The sequence below is a fragment of the Dendrobates tinctorius genome, unplaced genomic scaffold, assembly GCF_039654945.1.
Source record: "Dendrobates tinctorius isolate UK_male_01 unplaced genomic scaffold, ASM3965494v1 ptg000172l, whole genome shotgun sequence".
NCBI lineage: Eukaryota > Metazoa > Chordata > Amphibia > Anura > Dendrobatidae > Dendrobates > Dendrobates tinctorius.
Genome location: NW_027361839.1, coordinates 3,525,255 through 3,552,202, shown reverse-complemented (window position 1 = coordinate 3,552,202; position 26,948 = coordinate 3,525,255). Strand labels below are relative to the sequence as shown.

Below are 26,948 nucleotides of genomic sequence, written 5' to 3'. Positions count from 1 at the left end.
CAGGAAAACAATATGAAGCCACTACTGAGGACCACAAACAAGAAGAAGCTACTACTAAGGACGGAAGACAAGAAGAAGCCACTACTGAGGACAGAAACAAGAAAAAGCCACTACTGAGGGCCACAGACAAGAAAAAGTTACTACTAAGGACAGAAAACAAGATGAAGCCACTACTGAGGGCCACAAACAAGAAGAAGCCACTACTGAGGACCACAAACAAGAAGAAGCTACTACTAAGGACGGAAGACAAGAAGCCACTACTGAGGACAGATACAAGAAAAAGCCACTACTGAGGGCCACAGACAAGAAAAAGCCACTACAAAGGGCCACAGAGAAGAAGAAGCCCCTACTAAAGACCACAAAGAAGAAGAATTAACTACCACAACATTCTGCAGCAACTACTGTCCCAACTGGTTTTTGTGTACTTGGAATATCTTGTGTATTATAAAAGATCAATGACCCAAAACATACATCCAGGTAATGTAAGGGCCGTATGACCAAGAAGGAGAGGGATGGAGATTGCATAAAAAGACATGGCCTCCACAATCACCCTACCTCAACTTAATGGAGATGGTTTAGGATACGTTGAACGCAGAGAGAAGGCAAAGGCAGTGAAAAGAGCTCATCATCTCTGGAAACGCCTTCACGACTGTTGGAAGGTGATGACTGATGAAGCTGCGGACAGAGGCCAAGGAAGTGTAAAGCTGCCATCAGAGTATCAGGAGCTTCGGGAGGAATGTAAGGAATAGCATGTATTCTGGTTTATTTTACACGTTTCTTTACTTCTCGTTTCTAGATCTATTCGTTCCTTCCTTTGTGGTTTTGCTAACTTCTATCTGAATCTACAATGTGCACATTAAAATAGGAACAAGGGGAACCATTTCATGATCAGGGGTGTGCAAAGTTTTGACTGGTTCTATATGTTGGTGTATGGATGTGTGTATTATATATTTGTACTCCCAACAAGGAGACACATTCCCTCTTAGATACCCTCAGAGGCCTCAAATGCAGGCCAAATCAGACATCCTGCTTTGGACTGATGAGGAGTAAACTCCCCGAAACACGTCTACAAGTGGGATGTGGTTGCAGGTGTTTGGCTTTTATCCTAAGTCATATGGCAAAGCTTCTTAAAGAATGGTGACTTTTAGGATTGCCACCCCAAAATTCCTCTTCTTCTCTAAAAAGGCTATTTGCATGCATATTGATACAAATGTTCACAAAACATATAACATTAATCCTGGCTAGAGACATATCAATGTCCGTCTCCCCATTAATGGTTTAAGGAAATGTTATATGCAGTGGATCAGTCATATTATAACCTACAAATTAATACAAAATAACCATTAACCAATCACAAAGAAAATATAAAATCAATCATATTTTATTGAACATATTTAAAAAGACATGCATCATGCAAAAATGAACACACATACATGAGGATTCAACAAGGAGGGTAATTCAAGGAAAGAAAAAGAGGTGATGGTAAACCAGGTGTGATTTAAGACATAAATACAAAGTCGCTTCCTGTCTTAGCAGTGGACACTGCAGAACCTCACACAGCGCGCTTCCACCAGATCTCCTCTATCCAGACGACTGTGGAAGGTCAGGTATTGACCAAAAAGTCTGTTAATTTTCTGGAATTTCTTCATTCAATAAATAAGTTCTTGAATACACCTATATGAGTGCCAAGTATTTCTAAATCATAAATACCAAGTCTACTCAGCTGATGAAATTAAATAAAATGGCTGCCAAAATGTAATATATATGTGTAGTGTAAAATAGACACCTTTTTAGTCCTGCTAGTCCATTAGAATAAAGCTAAGATAAATCATTGCTTACCCGTAGTGTAATCACAACATCGTGGATACCATCACAACCGCCCCGACGCGCGTTTTGCACTGACGCTTTTGGTATCAATGTATATACGATGTGTGTATTCTATATGCCATATAGATATACCCATCATTATCACCTCATTTGAGGTTAGATACAGAACACAATATTGTTATTCCATGCGAGAGATTCTCCCTGATGCCTGATGTCAATCTCTGATCATTGCTCATCTTCATGCTCAGCTGCAGGGAAGGGAGGGCCTGCGACACAAACATCAGCTAATAAACACATCAGCGATGGTCACAACCAAGGCAAAGAAAGTGCAACGGAAGGTAAGTCATGGTCCCTGAACTTCTTATCATAGGCACAAATACGCTTTCTCCCATATTTTGAAATTACTGCAGTACAACATCAATGTGATATTTAGAGTCGTGGTTCTAATTCAGGATCGATAATGTGCAAATGTGTAAATGTTCCATCAGCAAAGCCGGGAGCTAGCAATATGGACAGTGGAGGACGAGACGTCAACCAGACAGGGACCCGGAATACATCCAGCCTCTGCCCAACAGGTAATGATGGGGGAAAACCAGTTACTGCTCAGATATGGGGACCTACCGCATAGTGAACCTTAGGCCCCTGGGATCCCAGTATCATGTCCGTATCCATCGTGGCCTCCGCTTCTCATAGGGGACCTGATCCTAAGTCACAACTGAGAAATGTTACAGTTTATGTGACATTCCCGGGGCGTATCTCCTGGGTCGCCCTCCCAGGGCCATGGGGTACTCGGAGCCGGGCCCGTTGGTTTCAATGGGAGTTGTCACAGCGACGGTGACCCGGTCCGTGGCCCTGGGCATCCATTGTAAAAGGGGAATGTTGAGTGTGCGGATGATGATTAAAGTTTATTAGTGGATGATTCGTGACGCCACCTGTGGTGTTCGGCAATGGAGATGTTAAGCCAACACTGCAAACAGATCCTCTGGGACAGATGGTGTGGTGCAGCAATGATGTTGTGGCCCTTCACAGGCAAGGCTGTAGTCCCAGGGCAGTGTAGATGGAGAGCTAGTGAGGAGAGCGTAATGGTGCAGTGTTCAGCACAAAGATGTAGCAGTGTTGAGTGGGTTGGCGCAGGAATAAGCGGAGGACATCAGGGCATGTAGTTCCAAAGCTTTACTCACAGTCTGTTGTGCATACTGGTGCCCGCATCCATGCCGTGTCCTCCAGGTCAGGAGCTCAGTCAACCTCCAGGCAAGATGAAGTACTCCGTTCCAACACTCCGCAAACATATGTGCCTTTTCTGAACGTCTCCCTTCTAGCGCCTATTTGAAGTACTCACAGTACTGAGTTACACTGGAGTTCCTCCTTTCAGATGTTCTTAGAACTCTACTTGTACGGCAGACAGCTGTAACCTGCTTTGGGGACTCCTTGCTATTAATTCCCGGCTCACTCTCGTTGCTGTTGTTCCCCCAAGTCTTGTGTGGGAATAAAGTTGTGACAACTTCTATTCCTCCGGTGTCTGTCGTAGGACCATTAGTATCCATACAACCTCGGGGACTGGACCCCGGCCATGCGCTGTGAACTTGGGAACCCTAATCCTTAGTCCTCCTCTCTTTACGTTCCGTACTAATCCTTCCTTCTTATGTAGAGAGTCAGGCTTTCCATCAATGTTCCTCTCCTGTGCCAGCGGACCCAGGACACTGAGGTCGGCTGCAGCACTTCCTTCATCCATCCCACTCAGGGGATACTCACTCTTCCACTCCCTCCGTCAGACTTACTGACTTAATCATAAACTCTTCCCGCTCTTTTGGTGCCAACTAACTCCACCCGCCTCCCAGCACACTTCGTGTTCCAAGCAGGGAGCCACCAAAGGGTGCTTTGCTACACTACTGTGTTGTGTGGGATGCAGGTGTTGGAGTGTGGTCAGGTGTCTCCACCTTACCTGAATGGTGGGGTACCACACCTCAGGAGGAGGTGCAGTACCTCTGTGGCGACTGAACCCTCAGGGGCGCCACATTCCCATATATAACAATGTACTGGGTATATATATATTATTACACACAACTGTTGGCGAGAGGAGGATCAGAATATCAGGTATAGACACAAATAGCGTTGTGCTACCAGCGACTCTTCTGATGTATGATGGCAGCCAGCGCTGGGTGTGAGATGGTCGGGGTCTCCGGAGCTGAACTCCTCTCGTACAGCACCGTTATGTTCTATGATCCTGTGTCTGTAATGTAAAGTAATGCGCTCACTGAATGTTCTCAGGTCCTGCAGGTCTGACCCACACAGATGTATACGCCCGCCTGGGCTCCGATGTTCTCCTACCTGTGACTTATAACCTGACCAGAGATAAAGATCCTCAGAAGTGTGATGAGTTTACCTGGAGCTTGAGTCAGAAAGGATCTGGAAGCGATTCCCGGATCGCCAAGAGTAAACATTGCAGAATGCCAGAACTTACCTTCCAGAGGATCCCCAACTATAATGTCTCCCTGGACGGACGTCTCACCGTGAGCAATGTCACCAGGAACCACAGCGGGAATTATATATTCACTGTGTACACCTCAATTGGACCACCGAGATTTAACCACTGCTATATTCTCCATGTAAAAGGTGAGTGTGTGGTGTAGTGAGAGCAGAGTACGAGGAGTGCATGGCGCCTTTATTACTCACATATCTACCCAGCGTCCTCTACGGTCGCCTCGTACTCGCAGCACAGTATGGCACGACATGATGGTGGAGGCGTGAGGCTCTTGGATGGTGTTCTGTGTGTTCACACATTTCTATATGCTTCCCTCCCCAGCCCCGGTATCACAGCCTCTCCTAAACGTGTCATGTCTTCCGGACGGTGGAGCCGCCATCGTTTGTGGCATCAACTCTGGGGATGATCCTCAGCTTTCCATTTTAGTAAATGGAATTTCATTGCTGAACTCATTCAGGCCTGCAGAGAAAGCCAGCGAGGTTCATGTCTCCACGACCTCACCAGGACCCTGGAATATTACGTGTTTTGCCAGAAACTGGGTCAGTGACCGAGAGACCGGGAAATCTCAGGTGAAATGTACAGGTGAGTGCTGCTCCTGCAGCAGGTTAATGAACCTCTAGGACGAGACAATGCTGGGGTCATTCCTGTAGGGAAATGGATCACCCAAGGCGACCTCTTCAACAACAAAACATCCTACCAGTATTACCATCTTTCTGCCATCACTTCTCATCTGTGGGGTCTGCGCTCTGATCCCCCAACCATCGTGTGAATGATGGAGGCACAGCGTTCCTTCAGACCATCCTGTTGGTGTCACATGCACAAAGCAGCCCACGAAATTGTGGAACGTAGCGTCAGAAAAGCGTTCATGCTCCCAGGGTACAGAACATCTCTGTTGCTGGGTACATGGTCGTGTTGTGCATCTGATAGGCCAGAAATAGGTCGACATCAGGTGTGAACAGTAACCTTAGCGCCCTTTACTTGTGAGGCGACTTCTTTTGGCAGATATCAGGCACTTAGGACAGCGGCTGACACGTCCAGTGCAAGGATCTGACACAAGTCTCAGGATCCAGTGAGGAGAACAGGGACCATCGCTGCATCTCGCACATCTCACGTCACCCTCCAACCAACAACTGTGCTGCTCAGCTTCACGGGTCATGAGACCTCTGAAACACACAATATATAGCCGAAAATCCAATCCACTCATGTAATATACAGAATCTAACAACTTCACTAAGTGCAAAATTATATGGAGAGACCAATGTAGAAGACAAAGACATGAAAAGACCAAAATCAGGGGAAGCACGGACATTACACAAACCATCATAAGAGGCAGACCCAATATATTACACATGGTATAAAGTGTAATAATATGTACTGTACTCTGGGTATGGCGTTGTGTGTATATATACGTAGGGTGTGCAGCTGTGTGTATAATGTACATATGAATGGCATCAATCACCCTGTACAACAGTTGAGTATATCGGTAAATCTCTATATATAAAAATGAATGTGTGTGTGTGTGTGTATCACCAACCAATCACAAAGCATCTTTCACTTCACCAGAGCTTTTCAAAAGAATCTGTGATTGGTTGCTATGACCAACAGTTTTCCCACTTGACAACACCTCAGCAGACACTGACATGGTGGGAGAAATCTAGCATCCCCGGGAACATAAGCTCCCAGCCATTGTCTGCCCCCCTGAAAGGAGCAAAGAGCACACAACAGAAATGAATCCCCCCCTCCCTACCCATATACCCATCACACATCCTCCATCCCGTAGGCACATCTTTCCTCTTAAAGGGATCATTGGTATGGAAGTCAGAGCAAATCCACCCAGCGCTTTGGTTTTGACCCCAGGCCTCTCTTAAAGGGATCCCCGGTATGGAAGTTAGGACCGTTCCACTCAGCTCTGTGGTTCTGATGCCAGGCTGATGGGATGATGCGGGATATTAGGGGTAGTAGTCCGGTAGCTCTGGCTGACGGGATGATGTGGGATATTAGTGGTAGTAGTCCGGTGGCTCTGGCTGACGGGATGATGTGGGATATTAGGGGTAGTAGTCCGGTGGCTCTGGCTGACGGGATGATGTGGGATATTAGGGGTAGTAGTCCGGTGGCTCTGGCTGATGGGATGATGTGGGATATTAGGGGTAGTAGTCCGGTGGCTCTGGCTGACGGGATGATGTGGGATATTAGTGGTAGTAGTCCAGAGGCTCTGGCTGACGGGTCGATGTGGGATATTAGGGGTAGTAGTCCGGTAGCTCTGGCTGACGGGATGATGTGGGATATTAGGGGTAGTAGTCCGGTGGCTCTGGCTGACGGGATGATGTGGGATATTAGGGGTAGTAGTCCAGAGGCTCTGGCTGACGGGATGATGTGGGATATTAGGGGTAGTATTCCGGTGGCTCTGGCTGACGGGAAGATGTGGGATATTAGGGGTAGTAGTCCGGTGGCTCTGGCTGACGGGATGATGTGGGATATTAGGGGTAGTAGTCCGGTGGCTCTGGCTGACGGGATGATGTGGGATATTAGGGGTAGTAGTCCAGAGGCTCTGGCTGACGGGATGATGTGGGATATTAGGGGTAGTAGTCCGGTAGCTCTGGCTGACGGGATGATGTGGGATATTAGGGGTAGTAGTCCGGTGGCTCTGGCTGACGGGATGATGTGGGATATTAGGGGGAGTAGTCCGGTGGCTCTGGCTGACGGGATGATGTGGGATATTAGGGGTAGTAGTCCGGTGGCTCTGGCTGACGGGATGATGTGGGATATTAGGGGTAGTAGTCCGGTGGCTCTGGCTGACGGGATGATGTGGGATATTAGGGGTAGTAGTCCGGTGGCTCTGGCTGACGGGATGATGCGGGATATTAGGGGTAGTAGTCCGGTAGCTCTGGCTGACGGGATGATGCGGGATATTAGAGGTAGTAGTCCGGTGGCTCTGGCTGACGGGATGATGTGGGATATTAGGGGTAGAAGTCCGGTAGCTCTGGCTGACGGGATGATGTGGGATATTAGGGGTAGTAGTCCGGTGGCTCTGGCTGATGGGATGATGTGGGATATTAGGGGTAGTAGTCCGGTGGCTCTGGCTGATGGGATGATGTGGGATATTAGGGGTAGTAGTCCGGTGGCTCTGGCTGACGGGATGATGTGGGATATTAGGGGTAGTAGTCCGGTGGCTCTGGCTGACGGGATGATGCGGGATATTAGGGGTAGTAGTCCGGTAGCTCTGGCTGACGGGATGATGTGGGATATTAGAGGAAGTAGTCCGGTGGCTCTGGCTGACGGGATGATGTGGGATATTAGGGGTAGTAGTCCGGTGGCTCTGGCTGACGGGATGATGTGGGATATTAGAGGAAGTAGTCCGGTGGCTCTGGCTGACGGGATGATGTGGGATATTAGGGGTAGTAGTCCGGTGGCTCTGGCTGATGGGATGATGTGGGATATTAGGGGTAGTAGTCCGGTGGCTCTGGCTGACGGGATGATGTGGGATATTAGGGGTAGTAGTCCGGTAGCTCTGGCTGACGGGATGATGTGGGATATTAGGGGTAGAAGTCCGGTGGCTCTGGCTGACGGGATGATGTGGGATATTAGGGGTAGTAGTCCGGTGGCTCTGGCTGATGGGATGATGTGGGATATTAGGGGTAGTAGTCCGGTGGCTCTGGCTGATGGGATGATGTGGGATATTAGGGGTAGTAGTCCGGTGGCTCTGGCTGACGGGATGATGTGGGATATTAGGGGTAGTAGTCCGGTGGCTCTGGCTGACGGGATGATGCGGGATATTAGGGGTAGTAGTCCGGTAGCTCTGGCTGACGGGATGATGTGGGATATTAGAGGAAGTAGTCCGGTGGCTCTGGCTGACGGGATGATGTGGGATATTAGGGGTAGTAGTCCGGTGGCTCTGGCTGACGGGATGATGTGGGATATTAGAGGAAGTAGTCCGGTGGCTCTGGCTGACGGGATGATGTGGGATATTAGGGGTAGTAGTCCGGTGGCTCTGGCTGATGGGATGATGTGGGATATTAGGGGTAGTAGTCCGGTGGCTCTGGCTGACGGGATGATGTGGGATATTAGGGGTAGTAGTCCGGTAGCTCTGGCTGACGGGATGATGTGGGATATTAGGGGTACTAGTCCAGTGGCTCTGGCTGATGGGATGATGTGGGATATTAGGGGTAGTAGTCCGGTGGCTCTGGCTGAGGGGATGATGTGGGATATTAGGGGTAGTAGTCCGGTAGCTCTGGCTGACGGGATGATGTGGGATATTAGGGGTACTAGTCCAGTGGCTCTGGCTGATGGGATGATGTGGGATATTAGGGGTACTAGTCCAGTGGCTCTGGCTGATGGGATGATGTGGGTTATTAGGGGTAGTAGTCCGGTAGCTCTGGCTGACGGGATGATGTGGGATATTAGTGGTAGTAGTCCGGTGGCTCTGGCTGATGGGATGATGTGGGATATTAGGGGTAGTAGTCCGGTGGCTCTGGCTGACGGGATGATGTGGGATATTAGGGGTAGTAGTCCGGTGGCCCTGGCTGATGGGATGATGTGGGATATTAGGGGTAGTAGTCCGGTGGCTCTGGCTGATGGGATGATGTGGGATATTAGGGGTACTAGTCCAGTGGCTCTGGCTGATGGGATGATGTGGGATATTAGGGGTAGTAGTCCGGTGGCTCTGGCTGACGGGATGATGTGGGATATTAGGGGTAGTAGTCCGGTGGCTCTGGCTGACGGGATGATGTGGGATATTAGGGGTAGTAGTCCGGTGGCTCTGGCTGACGGGATGATGTGGGATATTAGTGGTAGTAGTCCGGTGGCTCTGGCTGATGGGATGATGTGGGATATTAGTGGTAGTAGTCCGGTGGCTCTGGCTGACGGGATGATGTGGGATATTAGGGGTACTAGTCCAGTGGCTCTGGCTGATGGGATGATGTGGGATATTAGGGGTAGTAGTCCGGTGGCTCTGGCTGACGGGATGATGTGGGATATTAGGGGTAGTAGTCCGGTGGCTCTGGCTGATGGGATGATGTGGGATATTAGTGGTAGTAGTCCGGTGGCTCTGGCTGACGGGATGATGTGGGATATTAGGGGTAGTAGTCCGGTAGCTCTGGCTGACGGGATGATGTGGGATATTAGGGGTAGTAGTCCGGTGGCTCTGGCTGACGGGATGATGTGGGATATTAGGGGTAGTAGTCCGGTGGCTCTGGCTGACGGGATGATGTGGGATATTAGTGGTAGTAGTCCGGTGGCTCTGGCTGACGGGATGATGTGGGATATTAGGGGTAGTAGTCCGGTAGCTCTGGCTGACGGGATGATGTGGGATATTAGTGGTAGTAGTCCGGTGGCTCTGGCTGACGGGATGATGTGGGATATTAGGGGTAGTAGTCCGGTGGCTCTGGCTGACGGGATGATGTGGGATATTAGGGGTAGTAGTCCGGTGGCTCTGGCTGACGGGACGATGTGGGATATTAGGGGTAGTAGTCCGGTAGCTCTGGCTGACGGGATGATGTGGGATATTAGGGGTAGTAGTCCGGTGGCTCTGGCTGACGGGATGATGTGGGATATTAGGGGTAGTAGTCCAGAGGCTCTGGCTGACGGGATGATGTGGGATATTAGGGGTAGTATTCCGATGGCTCTGGCTGACGGGAAGATGTGGGATATTAGGGGTAGTAGTCCGGTGGCTCTGGCTGACGGGATGATGTGGGATATTAGGGGTAGTAGTCCGGTGGCTCTGGCTGACGGGATGATGCGGGATATTAGGGGTAGTAGTCCGGTAGCTCTGGCTGACGGGATGATGTGGGATATTAGAGGTAGTAGTCCGGTGGCTCTGGCTGACGGGATGATGTGGGATATTAGGGGTAGTAGTCCGGTGGCTCTGGCTGACGGGATGATGTGGGATATTAGGGGTAGTAGTCCGGTGGCTCTGGCTGACGGGATGATGTGGGATATTAGGGGTAGTAGTCCGGTGGCTCTGGCTGACGGGATGATGCGGGATATTAGGGGTAGTAGTCCGGTAGCTCTGGCTGACGGGATGATGTGGGATATTAGAGGTAGTAGTCCGGTGGCTCTGGCTGACGGGATGATGTGGGATATTAGGGGTAGTAGTCCGGTGGCTCTGGCTGACGGGATGATGTGGGATATTAGGGGTAGTAGTCCGGTGGCTCTGGCTGACGGGATGATGTGGGATATTAGGGGTAGTAGTCCGGTGGCTCTGGCTGACGGGATGATGCGGGATATTAGGGGGAGTAGTCCGGTGGCTCTGGCTGACGGGATGATGTGGGATATTAGGGGTAGTAGTCCGGTAGCTCTGGCTGACGGGATGATGTGGGATATTAGAGGTAGTAGTCCGGTGGCTCTGGCTGACGGGATGATGTGGGATATTAGGGGTAGTAGTCCGGTAGCTCTGGCTGACGGGATGATGTGGGATATTAGTGGTAGTAGTCCGGTGGCTCTGGCTGACGGGATGATGTGGGATATTAGTGGTAGTAGTCCGGTGGCTCTGGCTGACGGGATGATGTGGGATATTAGTGGTAGTAGTCCGGTGGCTCTGGCTGATGGGATGATGTGGGATATTAGTGGTAGTAGTCCGGTGGCTCTTGCTGACGGGTCGATGTGGGATATTAGGGGTAGTAGTCCGGTAGCTCTGGCTGACGGGATGATGTGGGATATTAGGGGTAGTAGTCCGGTGGCTCTGGTTGACGGGATGATGTGGGATATTAGGGGTAGTAGTCCAGAGGCTCTGGCTGACGGGATGATGTGGGATATTAGGGGTAGTATTCCGGTGGCTCTGGCTGACGGGAAGATGTGGGATATTAGGGGTAGTAGTCCGGTGGCTCTGGCTGATGGGATGATGTGGGATATTAGGGGTAGTAGTCCGGTGGCTCTGGCTGACGGGATGATGTGGGATATTAGGGGTAGTAGTCCGGTAGCTCTGGCTGACGGGATGATGTGGGATATTAGAGGTAGTAGTCCGGTGGCTCTGGCTGACGGGATGATGTGGGATATTAGGGGTAGTAGTCCGGTGGCTCTGGCTGACGGGATGATGTGGGATATTAGGGGTAGTAGTCCGGTGGCTCTGGCTGACGGGATGATGCGGGATATTAGGGGTAGTAGTCCGGTTGCTCTGGCTGACGGGATGATGTGGGATATTAGAGGTAGTAGTCCGGTGGCTCTGGCTGACGGGATGATGTGGGATATTAGGGGTAGTAGTCCGGTAGCTCTGGCTGACGGGATGATGTGGGATATTAGGGGTAGTAGTCCGGTGGCTCTGGCTGACGGGATGATGTGGGATATTAGGGGTAGTAGTCCGGTGGCTCTGGCTGACGGGATGATGCGGGATATTAGGGGTAGTAGTCCGGTGGCTCTGGCTGACGGGATGATGTGGGATATTAGGGGTAGTAGTCCGGTAGCTCTGGCTGACGGGATGATGTGGGATATTAGAGGTAGTAGTCCGGTGGCTCTGGCTGACGGGATGATGTGGGATATTAGTGGTAGTAGTCCGGTGGATCTGTCTGATAGGATGATGTGGGATATTAGTGGTAGTAGTCCGGTGGCTCTGGCTGATAGGATGATGTGGGATATTAGGGGTAGTAGTCCGGTGGCTCTGGCTGATAGGATGATGTTGGATATTAGTGGTAGTAGTCCGGTGGCTCGGGATGACGGGATGATGTGGGATATTAGGGGTAGTAGTCCAGTGGCTCTGGCTGATAGGATGATGTGGGATATTAGGGGTAGTAGTCCGGTGGCTCTGGCTGATAGGATGATGTTGGATATTAGTGGTAGTAGTCCGGTGGATCTGTCTGATAGGATGATGTGGGATATTAGTGGTAGTAGTCCGGTGGCTCTGGCTGATAGGATGATGTGGGATATTAGGGGTAGTAGTCCGGTAGCTCTGGCTGATAGGATGATGTTGGATATTAGTGGTAGTAGTCCGGTGGATCTGTCTGATAGGATGATGTGGGATATTAGTGGTAGTAGTCCGGTGGCTCTGGCTGATAGGATGATGTGGGATATTAGTGGTAGTAGTCCGGTGGCTCGGGATGACGGGATGATGTGGGATATTAGGGGGAGTAGTCCGGTGGCTCTGGCTGATAGGATGATGTGGGATATTAGGGGTAGTAGTCCGGTGGCTCTGGCTGATAGGATGATGTTGGATATTAGTGGTAGTAGTCCGGTGGCTCGGGATGACGGGATGATGTGGGATATTAGGGGTAGTAGTCCGGTGGATCTGTCTGATAGGATGATGTGGGATATTAGTGGTAGTAGTCCGGTGGCTCGGGATGACGGGATGATGTGGGATATTAGGGGGAGTAGTCCGGTGGCTCTGGCTGATAGGATGATGTGGGATATTAGGGGTAGTAGTCCGGTGGCTCTGGCTGATAGGATGATGTTGGATATTAGTGGTAGTAGTCCGGTGGCTCGGGATGACGGGATGATGTGGGATATTAGGGGTAGTAGTCCAGTGGCTCTGGCTGATAGGATGATGTGGGATATTAGGGGTAGTAGTCCGGTGGCTCTGTCTGATAGGATGATGTTGGATATTAGTGGTAGTAGTCCGGTGGCTCGGGATGACGGGATGATGTGGGATATTAGGGGTAGTAGTCCGGTAGCTCTGGCTGATAGGATGATGTTGGATATTAGTGGTAGTAGTCCGGTGGCTCTGGCTGATAGGATGATGTTGGATATTAGTGGTAGTAGTCCGGTGGCTCGGGATGACGGGATGATGTGGGATATTAGGGGTAGTAGTCCAGTGGCTCTGGCTGATAGGATGATGTGGGATATTAGGGGTAGTAGTCCGGTGGCTCTGTCTGATAGGATGATGTTGGATATTAGTGGTAGTAGTCCGGTGGCTCGGGATGACGGGATGATGTGGGATATTAGGGGTAGTAGTCCGGTAGCTCTGGCTGATAGGATGATGTTGGATATTAGTGGTAGTAGTCCGGTGGCTCGGGATGACGGGATGATGTGGGATATTAGGGGTAGTAGTCCGGTGGCTCTGGCTGATAGGATGATGTTGGATATTAGTGGTAGTAGTCCGGTGGCTCGGGATGACGGGATGATGTGGGATATTAGGGGTAGTAGTCCAGTGGCTCTGGCTGATAGGATGATGTGGGATATTAGTGGTAGTAGTCCGGTGGCTCTGGCTGACGGGATGATGTGGGATATTAGGGGTAGTAGTCCAGTGGCTCTGGCTGATAGGATGATGTGGGATATTAGTGGTAGTAGTCCGGTGGCTCTGGCTGACGGGATGATGTGGGATATTAGGGGTAGTAGTCCGGTAGCTCTGGCTGATAGGATGATGTGGGATATTAGTGGTAGTAGTCCGGTGGCTCTGGCTGATAGGATGATGTTGGATATTAGTGGTAGTAGTCCGGTGGCTCGGGATGACGGGATGATGTGGGATATTAGGGGTAGTAGTCCAGTGGCTCTGGCTGATAGGATGATGTGGGATATTAGGGGTAGTAGTCCGGTGGCTCTGTCTGATAGGATGATGTTGGATATTAGTGGTAGTAGTCCGGTGGCTCGGGATGACGGGATGATGTGGGATATTAGGGGTAGTAGTCCGGTAGCTCTGGCTGATAGGATGATGTTGGATATTAGTGGTAGTAGTCCGGTGGCTCGGGATGACGGGATGATGTGGGATATTAGGGGTAGTAGTCCGGTGGCTCTGGCTGATAGGATGATGTTGGATATTAGTGGTAGTAGTCCGGTGGCTCGGGATGACGGGATGATGTGGGATATTAGGGGTAGTAGTCCAGTGGCTCTGGCTGATAGGATGATGTGGGATATTAGTGGTAGTAGTCCGGTGGCTCTGGCTGACGGGATGATGTGGGATATTAGTGGTAGTAGTCCGGTGGCTCTGGCTGACGGGATGATGTGGGATATTAGTGGTAGTAGTCCGGTGGCTCTGGCTGATAGGATGATGTGGGATATTAGGGGTAGTAGTCCAGTGGCTCTGGCTGATGGGATGATGTGGGATATTAGAGGTAGTAGTCCGGTGGCTCTGGCTGACGGGATGATGTTGGATATTAGTGGTAGTAGTCCGGTGGCTCTGGCTGACGGGATGATGTGGGATATTAGTGGTAGTAGTCCGGTGGCTCTGGCTGATGGGATGATGTGGGATATTAGTGGTAGTAGTCCGGTGGCTCTGGCTGACGGGATGATGTGGGATATTAGAGGTAGTAGTCCGGTGGCTCTGGCTGACGGGATGATGTGGGATATTAGTGGTAGTAGTCCGGTGGCTCTGGCTGATGGGATGATGTGGGATATTAGGGGTAGTAGTCCGGTGGCTCTGGTTGATGGGATGATGTGGGATATTAGGGGTAGTAGTCCGGTGGCTCTGGCTGACGGGATGATGTGGGATATTAGGGGTAGTAGTCCGATGGCTCTGGCTGACGGGATGATGTGGGATATTAGGGGTAGTAGTCCGGTGGCTCTGGCTGACGGGATGATGTGGGATATTAGGGGTAGTAGTACGGTGGCTCTGGCTGACGGGATGATGTGGGATATTAGTGGTAGTAGTCCGGTGGCTCTGGCTGACGGGATGATGTGGGATATTAGTGGTAGTAGTCCGGTGGCTCTGGCTGACGGGATGATGTGGGATATTAGGGGTAGTAGTCCGATGGCTCTGGCAGACGGGATGATGTGGGATATTAGGGGTAGTAGTCCGGTGGCTCTGGCTGACAGGATGATGTTGGATATTAGTGGTAGTAGTCCGGTTTCTCTGGCTGACGGGATGATGTGGGATATTAGGGGTAGTAGTCCGGTGGCTCTGGCTGACGGGATGATGTGGGATATTAGGGGTAGTAGTCCGATGGCTCTGGCTGACGGGATGATGTGGGATATTAGGGGTAGTAGTCCGGTGGCTCTGGCTGACGGGATGATGTGGATATTAGGGGTAGTAGTCCGGTGGCTCTGGCTGACGGGATGATGTGGGATATTAGTGGTAGTAGTCCGGTGGCTCTGGCTGACGGGATGATGTGGGATATTAGGGGTAGTAGTCCGGTGGCTCTGGCTGACGGGATGATGTGGGATATTAGTGGTAGTAGTCCGGTGGCTCTGGCTGACGGGATGATGTAGGATATTAGGGGTAGTAGTCCGGTGGCTATGGCTGACGGGATGATGTATGATATTAGGGGTAGTAGTCCGGTGGCTCTGGCTGACGGGATGATGTGGGATATTAGTGGTAGTAGTCCGGTGGCTCTGGCTGACGGGATGATGTGGGATATTAGGGGTAGTAGTCCGGTGGCTATGGCTGACGGGATGATGTAGGATATTAGTGGTAGTAGTCCGGTGGCTCTGGCTGACGGGATGATGTGGGATATTAGTGGTAGTAGTCCGGTGGCTCTGGCTGACGGGATGATGTGGGATATTAGTGGTAGTAGTCCGGTGGCTCTGGCTGACGGGATGATGTAGGATATTAGGGGTAGTAGTCCGGTGGCTCTGGCTGACGGGATGATGTAGGATATTAGTGGTAGTAGTCCGATGGCTCTGGCTGACGGGATGATGTGGGATATTAGGGGTAGTAGTCCGGTGGCTCTTGCTGACGGGATGATGTGGGATATTAGGGGTAGTAGTCCGGTGGCTCTGGCTGACGGGATGATGTGGGATATTAGTGGTAGTAGTCCGGTGGCTCTGGCTGACGGGATGATGTGGGATATTAGGGGTAGTAGTCCGGTGGCTCTGGCTGACGGGATGATGTGGGATATTAGTGGTAGTAGTCCGGTGGCTCTTGCTGACGGGATGATGTGGGATATTAGGGGTAGTAGTCCGGTGGCTCTGGCTGACGGGATGATGTGGGATATTAGTGGTAGTAGTCCGGTGGCTCTGGCTGACGGGATGATGTAGGATATTAGGGGTAGTAGTCCGGTGGCTCTGGCTGACGGGATGATGTGGGATATTAGTGGTAGTAGTCTGGTGGCTCTGGCTGATGGGATGATGTGGGATATTAGGGGTAGTAGTCCGGTGGCTCTGGCTGACGGGATGATGTGGGATATTAGGGGTAGTAGTCCGGTGGCTCTGGCTGACAGGATGTTGTGGGATATTAGGGGTAGTAGTCCGGTGGCTCTGGCTGATGGGATGATGTGGGATATTAGGGGTAGTAGTCCGGTGGCTCTGGCTGACGGGATGATGTGGGATATTAGGGGTAGTAGTCCGGTGGCTCTGGCTGACAGGATGTTGTGGGATATTAGGGGTAGTAGTCCGGTGGCTCTGGCTGATGGGATGATGTGGGATATTAGGGGTAGTAGTCCGGTGGCTCTGGCTGACGGGATGATGTGGGATATTAGTGGTAGTAGTCCGGTGGCTCTGGCTGACAGGATGTTGTGGGATATTAGGGGTAGTAGTCCGGTGGCTCTGGCTGATGGGATGATGTGGGATATTAGGGGTAGTAGTCCGGTGGCTCTGGCTGACAGGATGTTGTGGGATATTAGGGGTAGTAGTCCGGTGGCTCTGGCTGATGGGATGATGTGGGATATTAGGGGTAGTAGTCCGGTGGCTCTGGCTGACGGGATGATGTGGGATATTAGGGGTAGTAGTCCGGTGGCTCTGGCTGACAGGATGTTGTGGGATATTAGGGGTAGTAGTCCGGTGGCTCTGGCTGACGGGATGATATGGGATATTAGGGGTAGTAGTCCGGTGGCTCTGGCTGACGGGATGATGTGGGATATTAGTGGTAGTAGTCCGGTGGCTCTGGCTGACAGGATGTTGTGGGATATTAGGGGTAGTAGTCCGGTGGCTCTGGCTGATGGGATGATGTGGGATATTAGGGGTAGTAGTCCGGTGGCTCTGGCTGACGGGATGATGTGGGATATTAGGGGTAATAGTCCGGTGGCTCTGGCTGACGGGATGATGTGAGATATTAGTGGTAGTAGTCCGGTGGCTCTGGCTGACGGGATGATGTGGGATATTAGAGGTAGTAGTCCGGTAGCTCTAGCTGATGGGATGATGTGGGATATTAGGGGTAGTAGTCCGGTGGCTCTGGCTGACGGGATGATGTGGGATATTAGTGGTAGTAGTCCGGTGGCTCTGGCTGACGGGATGATGTAGGATATTAGGGGTAGTAGTCCGGTGGCTCTGGCTGACGGGATGATGTGGGATATTAGTGGTAGTAGTCCGTTAGCTCTGGCTGACGGGATGATGTTGGATATTAGTGGTAGTAGTCTGGTGGCTCTGGCTGATGGGATGATGTGGGATATTAGGGGTAGTAGTCCGGTGGCTCTGGCTGACGGGATGATGTGGGATATTAGGGGTAGTAGTCCGGTGGCTCTGGCTGACAGGATGTTGTGGGATATTAGGGGTAGTAGTCCGGTGGCTCTGGTTGATGGGATGATGTGGGATATTAGGGGTAGTAGTCCGGTGGCTCTGGCTGACGGGATGATGTGGGATATTAGGGGTAGTAGTCCGGTGGCTCTGGCTGACGGGATGATATGGGATATTAGGGGTAGTAGTCCGGTGGCTCTGGCTGACAGGATGTTGTGGGATATTAGGGGTAGTAGTCCGGTGGCTCTGGCTGATGGGATGATGTGGGATATTAGGGGTAGTAGTCCGGTGGCTCTGGCTGACGGGATGATGTGGGATATTAGGGGTAGTAGTCCGGTGGCTCTGGCTGACGGGATGATGTGAGATATTAGTGGTAGTAGTCCGGTGGCTCTGGCTGACGGGATGATGTGGGATATTAGAGGTAGTAGTCCGGTAGCTCTAGCTGATGGGATGATGTGGGATATTAGGGGTAGTAGTCCGGTGGCTCTGGCTGATGGGATGATGTGGGATATTAGTGGTAGTAGTCCGGTGGCTCTGGCTGACGGGATGATGTGGGATATTAGAGGTAGTAGTCCGGTAGCTCTAGCTGATGGGATGATGTGGGATATTAGGGGTAGTAGTCCGGTGGCTCTGGCTGATGGGATGATGTGGGATATTAGGGGTAGTAGTCCGGTGGCTCTGGCTGATGGGATGATGTGGGATATTAGGGGTAGTAGTCCGGTGGCTCTGGCTGACGGGATGATGTGGGATATTAGAGGTAGTAGTCCGGTAGCTCTGGCTGATAGGATGATGTTGGATATTAGTGGTAGTAGTCCGGTGGATCTGTCTGATAGGATGATGTGGGATATTAGTGGTAGTAGTCCGGTGGCTCTGGCTGACGGGATGATGTGGGATATTAGTGGTAGTAGTCCGGTGGCTCTGGCTGACGGGATGATGTGGGATATTAGGGGTAGTAGTCCGGTGGCTCTGGCTGACGGGATGATGTGGGATATTAGGGGTAGTAGTCCGGTGGCTCTGGCTGACGGGATGATGTAGGATATTAGGGGTAGTAGTCCGGTGGCTATGGCTGACGGGATGATGTATGATATTAGGGGTAGTAGTCCGGTGGCTCTGGCTGACGGGATGATGTGGGATATTAGTGGTAGTAGTCCGGTGGCTCTGGCTGACGGGATGATGTGGGATATTAGGGGTAGTAGTCCGGTGGCTATGGCTGACGGGATGATGTAGGATATTAGTGGTAGTAGTCCGGTGGCTCTGGCTGACGGGATGATGTGGGATATTAGTGGTAGTAGTCCGGTGGCTCTGGCTGACGGGATGATGTGGGATATTAGTGGTAGTAGTCCGGTGGCTCTGGCTGACGGGATGATGTAGGATATTAGGGGTAGTAGTCCGGTGGCTCTGGCTGACGGGATGATGTAGGATATTAGTGGTAGTAGTCCGATGGCTCTGGCTGACGGGATGATGTGGGATATTAGGGGTAGTAGTCCGGTGGCTCTTGCTGACGGGATGATGTGGGATATTAGGGGTAGTAGTCCGGTGGCTCTGGCTGACGGGATGATGTGGGATATTAGTGGTAGTAGTCCGGTGGCTCTGGCTGACGGGATGATGTGGGATATTAGTGGTAGTAGTCCGGTGGCTCTTGCTGACGGGATGATGTGGGATATTAGGGGTAGTAGTCCGGTGGCTCTGGCTGACGGGATGATGTGGGATATTAGTGGTAGTAGTCCGGTGGCTCTGGCTGACGGGATGATGTAGGATATTAGGGGTAGTAGTCCGGTGGCTCTGGCTGACGGGATGATGTGGGATATTAGTGGTAGTAGTCTGGTGGCTCTGGCTGATGGGATGATGTGGGATATTAGGGGTAGTAGTCCGGTGGCTCTGGCTGACGGGATGATGTGGGATATTAGGGGTAGTAGTCCGGTGGCTCTGGCTGACAGGATGTTGTGGGATATTACGGGTAGTAGTCCGGTGGCTCTGGCTGATGGGATGATGTGGGATATTAGGGGTAGTAGTCCGGTGGCTCTGGCTGACGGGATGATGTGGGATATTAGGGGTAGTAGTCCGGTGGCTCTGGCTGACAGGATGTTGTGGGATATTAGGGGTAGTAGTCCGGTGGCTCTGGCTGATGGGATGATGTGGGATATTAGGGGTAGTAGTCCGGTGGCTCTGGCTGACGGGATGATGTGGGATATTAGGGGTAGTAGTCCGGTGGCTCTGGCTGACAGGATGTTGTGGGATATTAGGGGTAGTAGTCCGGTGGCTCTGGCTGATGGGATGATGTGGGATATTAGGGGTAGTAGTCCGGTGGCTCTGGCTGACAGGATGTTGTGGGATATTAGGGGTAGTAGTCCGGTGGCTCTGGCTGATGGGATGATGTGGGATATTAGGGGTAGTAGTCCGGTGGCTCTGGCTGACGGGATGATGTGGGATATTAGGGGTAGTAGTCCGGTGGCTCTGGCTGACAGGATGTTGTGGGATATTAGGGGTAGTAGTCCGGTGGCTCTGGCTGACGGGATGATATGGGATATTAGGGGTAGTAGTCCGGTGGCTCTGGCTGACAGGATGTTGTGGGATATTAGGGGTAGTAGTCCGGTGGCTCTGGCTGATGGGATGATGTGGGATATTAGGGGTAGTAGTCCGGTGGCTCTGGCTGATGGGATGATGTGGGATATTAGGGGTAGTAGTCCGGTGGCTCTGGCTGACGGGATGATGTGGGATATTAGAGGTAGTAGTCCGGTAGCTCTGGCTGATAGGATGATGTTGGATATTAGTGGTAGTAGTCCGGTGGATCTGTCTGATAGGATGATGTGGGATATTAGTGGTAGTAGTCCGGTGGCTCGGGATGACGGGATGATGTGGGATATTAGGGGTAGTAGTCCGGTGGCTCTGGCTGACGGGATGATGTGGGATATTAGTGGTAGTAGTCCGGTGGCTCTGGCTGACGGGATGATGTGGGATATTAGGGGTAGTAGTCCGGTGGCTCTGGCTGACGGGATGATGTGGGATATTAGGGGTAGTAGTCCGGTGGCTCTGGCTGACGGGATGATGTAGGATATTAGGGGTAGTAGTCCGGTGGCTATGGCTGACGGGATGATGTATGATATTAGGGGTAGTAGTCCGGTGGCTCTGGCTGACGGGATGATGTGGGATATTAGTGGTAGTAGTCCGGTGGCTCTGGCTGACGGGATGATGTGGGATATTAGGGGTAGTAGTCCGGTGGCTATGGCTGACGGGATGATGTAGGATATTAGTGGTAGTAGTCCGGTGGCTCTGGCTGACGGGATGATGTGGGATATTAGTGGTAGTAGTCCGGTGGCTCTGGCTGACGGGATGATGTGGGATATTAGTGGTAGTAGTCCGGTGGCTCTGGCTGACGGGATGATGTAGGATATTAGGGGTAGTAGTCCGGTGGCTCTGGCTGACGGGATGATGTAGGATATTAGTGGTAGTAGTCCGATGGCTCTGGCTGACGGGATGATGTGGGATATTAGGGGTAGTAGTCCGGTGGCTCTTGCTGACGGGATGATGTGGGATATTAGGGGTAGTAGTCCGGTGGCTCTGGCTGACGGGATGATGTGGGATATTAGTGGTAGTAGTCCGGTGGCTCTGGCTGACGGGATGATGTGGGATATTAGTGGTAGTAGTCCGGTGGCTCTTGCTGACGGGATGATGTGGGATATTAGGGGTAGTAGTCCGGTGGCTCTGGCTGACGGGATGATGTGGGATATTAGTGGTAGTAGTCCGGTGGCTCTGGCTGACGGGATGATGTAGGATATTAGGGGTAGTAGTCCGGTGGCTCTGGCTGACGGGATGATGTGGGATATTAGTGGTAGTAGTCTGGTGGCTCTGGCTGATGGGATGATGTGGGATATTAGGGGTAGTAGTCCGGTGGCTCTGGCTGACGGGATGATGTGGGATATTAGGGGTAGTAGTCCGGTGGCTCTGGCTGACGGGATGATGTGGGATATTAGAGGTAGTAGTCCGGTAGCTCTAGCTGATGGGATGATGTGGGATATTAGGGGTAGTAGTCCGGTGGCTCTGGCTGACGGGATGATGTGGGATATTAGTGGTAGTAGTCCGGTGGCTCTGGCTGACGGGATGATGTAGGATATTAGGGGTAGTAGTCCGGTGGCTCTGGCTGACGGGATGATGTGGGATATTAGTGGTAGTAGTCCGTTAGCTCTGGCTGACGGGATGATGTTGGATATTAGTGGTAGTAGTCTGGTGGCTCTGGCTGATGGGATGATGTGGGATATTAGGGGTAGTAGTCCGGTGGCTCTGGCTGACGGGATGATGTGGGATATTAGGGGTAGTAGTCCGGTGGCTCTGGCTGACAGGATGTTGTGGGATATTAGGGGTAGTAGTCCGGTGGCTCTGGTTGATGGGATGATGTGGGATATTAGGGGTAGTAGTCCGGTGGCTCTGGCTGACGGGATGATGTGGGATATTAGGGGTAGTAGTCCGGTGGCTCTGGCTGACGGGATGATATGGGATATTAGGGGTAGTAGTCCGGTGGCTCTGGCTGACAGGATGTTGTGGGATATTAGGGGTAGTAGTCCGGTGGCTCTGGCTGATGGGATGATGTGGGATATTAGGGGTAGTAGTCCGGTGGCTCTGGCTGACGGGATGATGTGGGATATTAGGGGTAGTAGTCCGGTGGCTCTGGCTGACGGGATGATGTGAGATATTAGTGGTAGTAGTCCGGTGGCTCTGGCTGACGGGATGATGTGGGATATTAGAGGTAGTAGTCCGGTAGCTCTAGCTGATGGGATGATGTGGGATATTAGGGGTAGTAGTCCGGTGGCTCTGGCTGATGGGATGATGTGGGATATTAGTGGTAGTAGTCCGGTGGCTCTGGCTGACGGGATGATGTGGGATATTAGAGGTAGTAGTCCGGTAGCTCTAGCTGATGGGATGATGTGGGATATTAGGGGTAGTAGTCCGGTGGCTCTGGCTGATGGGATGATGTGGGATATTAGGGGTAGTAGTCCGGTGGCTCTGGCTGATGGGATGATGTGGGATATTAGGGGTAGTAGTCCGGTGGCTCTGGCTGACGGGATGATGTGGGATATTAGAGGTAGTAGTCCGGTAGCTCTGGCTCACGGGATGATGTGGGATATTAGAGGTAGTAGTCCGGTAGCTCTGGCTGACGGGATGATGTGGGATATTAGGGGTAGTAGTCCGGTAGCTCTAGCTGATGGGATGATGTGGGATATTAGGGGTAGTAGTCCGGTGGCTCTGGCTGACGGGATGATGTGGGATATTAGGGGTAGTAGTCCGGTAGCTCTAGCTGATGGGATGATGTGGGATATTAGGGGTAGTAATCCGACGGCTCTGGCTGACGGGATGATGTGGGATATTAGGGGTAGTAGTCCGGTGGCTCTGGCTGACGGGATGATGTGGGATATTAGGGGTAGTAGTCCGGTGGCTCTGGCTGACGGGATGATGTGGAATATTAGGGGTAGTAGTCCGGTGGCTCTGGCTGATGGGATGATGTGGGATATTAGGGGTAGTAGTCCGGTGGCTCTGGCTGACTGGATGATGTGGGATATTAGTGGTAGTAGTCCGGTGGCTCTGGCTGACGGGATGATGTGGGATATTAGAGGTAGTAGTCCGGTGGCTCTGGCTGACGGGATGATGTGGGATATTAGGGGGTAGTAGTCCAGTGGCTCTGGCTGACGGGATGATGTGGGATATTAGAGGTAGTAGTCCGGTGGCTCTGGCTGACGGGATGATGTGGGATATTAGGGGGTTGTAGTCCGGTAGCTCTGGCTGACGGGATGATGTGGGATATTGGTGGTAGTAGTCCGGTGGCTCTGGCTGATGGGATGATGTGGGATATTAGGGGTAGTAGTCCGGTAGCTCTGGCTGACGGGATGATGTGGGATATTGGTGGTAGTAGTCCGGTGGCTCTGGCTGATGGGATGATGTGGGATATTAGGGGTAGTAGTCCGCTAGCTCTGGCTGACGGGATGATGTGGGATATTGGTGGTAGTAGTCCGGTGGCTTGGGATGATGTGGGATATTAGGGGTAGTAGTCCGGTGGCTCTGGCTGACGGGATGACGTGGGATATTAGTGGTAGTAGTCCGGTGGCTCTAGCTGATGGGATGATGTGGGATATTAGGGGTAGTAGTCCGGTGGCTCTGGCTGATGGGATGATGTGGGATATTAGTGGTAGTAGTCCGGTGGCTCTGGCTGATGGGATGATGTGGGATATTAGTGGTAGTAGTCCGGTGGCTCTGGCTGACGGGATGAAGTCCGGTGGCTCTGGCTGACGGGATGATGTGAGATATTAGGGGTAGTATTCCGGTGGCTCTGGCTGACAGGATGATGTGGGATATTAGAGGTAGTAGTCCGGTAGCTCTGGCTGACAGGATGATGTGGGATATTAGGGAGAGTAGTCCGGTGGCTCTCGCTGACGGGATGATGTGGGATATTAGAGGTAGTAGTCCGGTAGCTCTGGCTGACGGGATGATGTGAGATATTAGGGGTAGTATTCCGGTGGCTCTGGCTGACTGGATGATGTGGATATTAGAGGTAGTAGTCCGGTAGCTCTGGCTGACGGGATGATGTGGGATATTAGTGGTAGTAGTCCGGTGGCTCTGGCTGACGGGATGATGTGGGATATTAGAGGTAGTAGTCCGGTAGCTCTGGCTGACGGGATGATGTGGGATATTAGGGGTAGTAGTCCGGTGGCTCTGGCTGACAGGATGTTGTGGGATATTAGGGGTAGTAGTCCGGTGGCTCTGGCTGACGGGATGATGTGGGATATTAGGGGTAGTAGTCCGGTGGCTCTGGCTGACAGGATGTTGTGGGATATTAGGGGTAGTAGTCCGGTGGCTCTGGCTGATGGGATGATGTGGGATATTAGGGGTAGTAGTCCGGTGGCTCTGGCTGACGGGATGATGTGGGATATTAGGGGTAGTAGTCCGGTGGCTCTGGCTGACGGGATGATGTGGGATATTAGAGGTAGTAGTCCGGTAGCTCTGGCTGACGGGATGATGTGGGATATTAGGGGTAGTAGTCCGGTGGCTCTGGCTGACAGGATGTTGTGGGATATTAGGGGTAGTAGTCCGGTGGCTCTGGCTGACGGGATGATGTGGGATATTAGGGGTAGTAGTCCGGTGGCTCTGGCTGACAGGATGTTGTGGGATATTAGGGGTAGTAGTCCGGTGGCTCTGGCTGATGGGATGATGTGGGATATTAGGGGTAGTAGTCCGGTGGCTCTGGCTGACGGGATGATGTGGGATATTAGGGGTAGTAGTCCGGTGGCTCTGGCTGACGGGATGAAGTCCGGTGGCTCTGGCTGACGGGATGATGTGAGATATTAGTGGTAGTAGTCCGGTGGCTCTGGCTGACGGGATGATGTGGGATATTAGGGGTAGTAGTCCGGTAGCTCTAGCTGATGGGATGATGTGGGATATTAGGGGTAGTAGTCCGGTGGCTCTGGCTGATGGGATGATGTGGGATATTAGTGGTAGTAGTCCGGTGGCTCTGGCTGACGGGATGATGTGGGATATTAGAGGTAGTAGTCCGGTAGCTCTAGCTGATGGGATGATGTGGGATATTAGGGGTAGTAGTCCGGTGGCTCTGGCTGATGGGATGATGTGGGATATTAGGGGTAGTAGTCCGGTGGCTCTGGCTGATGGGATGATGTGGGATATTAGGGGTAGTAGTCCGGTAGCTCTAGCTGACGGGATGATGTGGGATATTAGTGGTAGTAGTCCGGTAGCTCTAGCTGATGGGATGATGTGGGATATTAGGGGTAGTAGTCTGGTGTCTCTGGCTGACGGGATGATGTGGGATATTAGAGGTAGTAGTCCGGTAGCTCTAGCTGATGGGATGATGTGGGATATTAGGGGTAGTAGTCTGGTGGCTCTGGCTGACGGGATGATGTGGGATATTAGAGGTAGTAGTCCGGTAGCTCTGGCTGACGGGATGATGTGGGATATTAGGTGAAGTAGTCCGGTGGCTCTGGCTGACGGGATGATGTGGGATATTAGAGGTAGTAGTCCGGTAGCTCTGGCTGACGGGATGATTTGGGATATTAGAGGTAGTAGTCCGGTAGCTCTGGCTGACGGGATGATGTGGGATATTAGGGGTAGTAGTCCGGTAGCTCTAGCTGATGGGATGATGTGGGATATTAGTGGTAGTAGTCCGGTGGCTCTGGCCGACAGGATATTGTGGGATATTAGGGGTAGTAGTCCGGTGGCTCTGGCTGACGGGATGATGTGGGATATTAGGGGTAGTAGTCCGGTAGCTCTGGCTGACGGGATGATGTGGGATATTAGGGGTAGTAGTCTGGTGGCTCTGGCTGATGGGATGATGTGGGATATTAGGGGTAGTAGTCCGGTAGCTCTGGCTGACGGGATGATGTGGGATATTAGGGGTAGTAGTCCGGTAGCTCTGGCTGACAGGATGTTGTGGGATATTAGGGGTAGTAGTCCGGTGGCTCTGGCTGACGGGATGATGTGGGATATTAGGGGTAGTAGTCCGGTAGCTTTGGCTGACGGGATGATGTGGGATATTAGGGGTAGTAGTCCGGTGGCTCTGGCTGACGGGATGATGTGGGATATTAGGGGTAGTAGTCCGGTGGCTCTGGCTGACGGGATGATGCGGGATATTAGGGGTAGTAGTCCGGTAGCTCTGGCTGACGGGATGATGTGGGATATTAGGGGTAGTAGTCCGGTGGCTCTGGCTGACAGGATGATGTGGGATATTAGGGGTAGTAGTCCGGTGGCTCTGGCTGACGGGATGATGTGGGATATTAGAGGTAGTAGTCCGGTAGCTCTGGCTGACTGGATGATGTGGGATATTAGGGGTAGTAGTCCGGTGGCTCTGGCTGACAGGATGTTGTGGGATATTAGGGGTAGTAGTCCGGTGGCTCTGGCTGACGGGATGATGTGGGATATTAGGGGTAGTAGTCCTGTGGCTCTGGCTGATGGAATGATGTGGGATATTAGGGGTAGTAGTCCGGTGGCTCTGGCTGACAGGATGTTGTGGGATATTAGGGGTAGTAGTCCGGTGGCTCTGGCTGATGGGATGATGTGGGATATTAGGGGTAGTAGTCCGGTGGCTCTGGCTGACGGGATGATGTGGGATATTAGGGGTAGTAGTCCGGTGGCTCTGGCTGACGGGATCAAGTCCGGTGGCTCTGGCTGACGGGATGATGTGAGATATTAGTGGTAGTAGTCCGGTGGCTCTGGCTGACGGGATGATGTGGGATATTAGAGGTAGTAGTCCGGTAGCTCTAGCTGATGGGATGATGTGGGATATTAGGGGTAGTAGTCCGGTGGCTCTGGCTGATGGGATGATGTGGGATATTAGTGGTAGTAGTCCGGTGGCTCTGGCTGACGGGATGAAGTCCGGTGGCTCTGGCTGACGGGATGATGT

At 52.0% G+C, this 26,948-nt stretch overlaps 1 protein-coding gene across 2 annotated transcripts in view; it reads left to right on the top strand.

The window, feature by feature from the left end:
• The window catches only part of LOC141053893 (uncharacterized), a 116,916-nt gene that overhangs the window by 21,427 nt on the left and 68,541 nt on the right, over positions 1 to 26,948 (top strand). For both annotated transcript variants that reach the window (XM_073551046.1, XM_073551045.1), the window contains exons 2-5: positions 2,076 to 2,165; positions 2,316 to 2,402; positions 4,096 to 4,440; positions 4,631 to 4,891. In XM_073551046.1, coding sequence (XP_073407147.1) covers positions 2,076 to 2,165; positions 2,316 to 2,402; positions 4,096 to 4,440; positions 4,631 to 4,891 — 783 coding nt within the window. The remainder of the gene's footprint in view (positions 1 to 2,075; positions 2,166 to 2,315; positions 2,403 to 4,095; positions 4,441 to 4,630; positions 4,892 to 26,948) is intronic.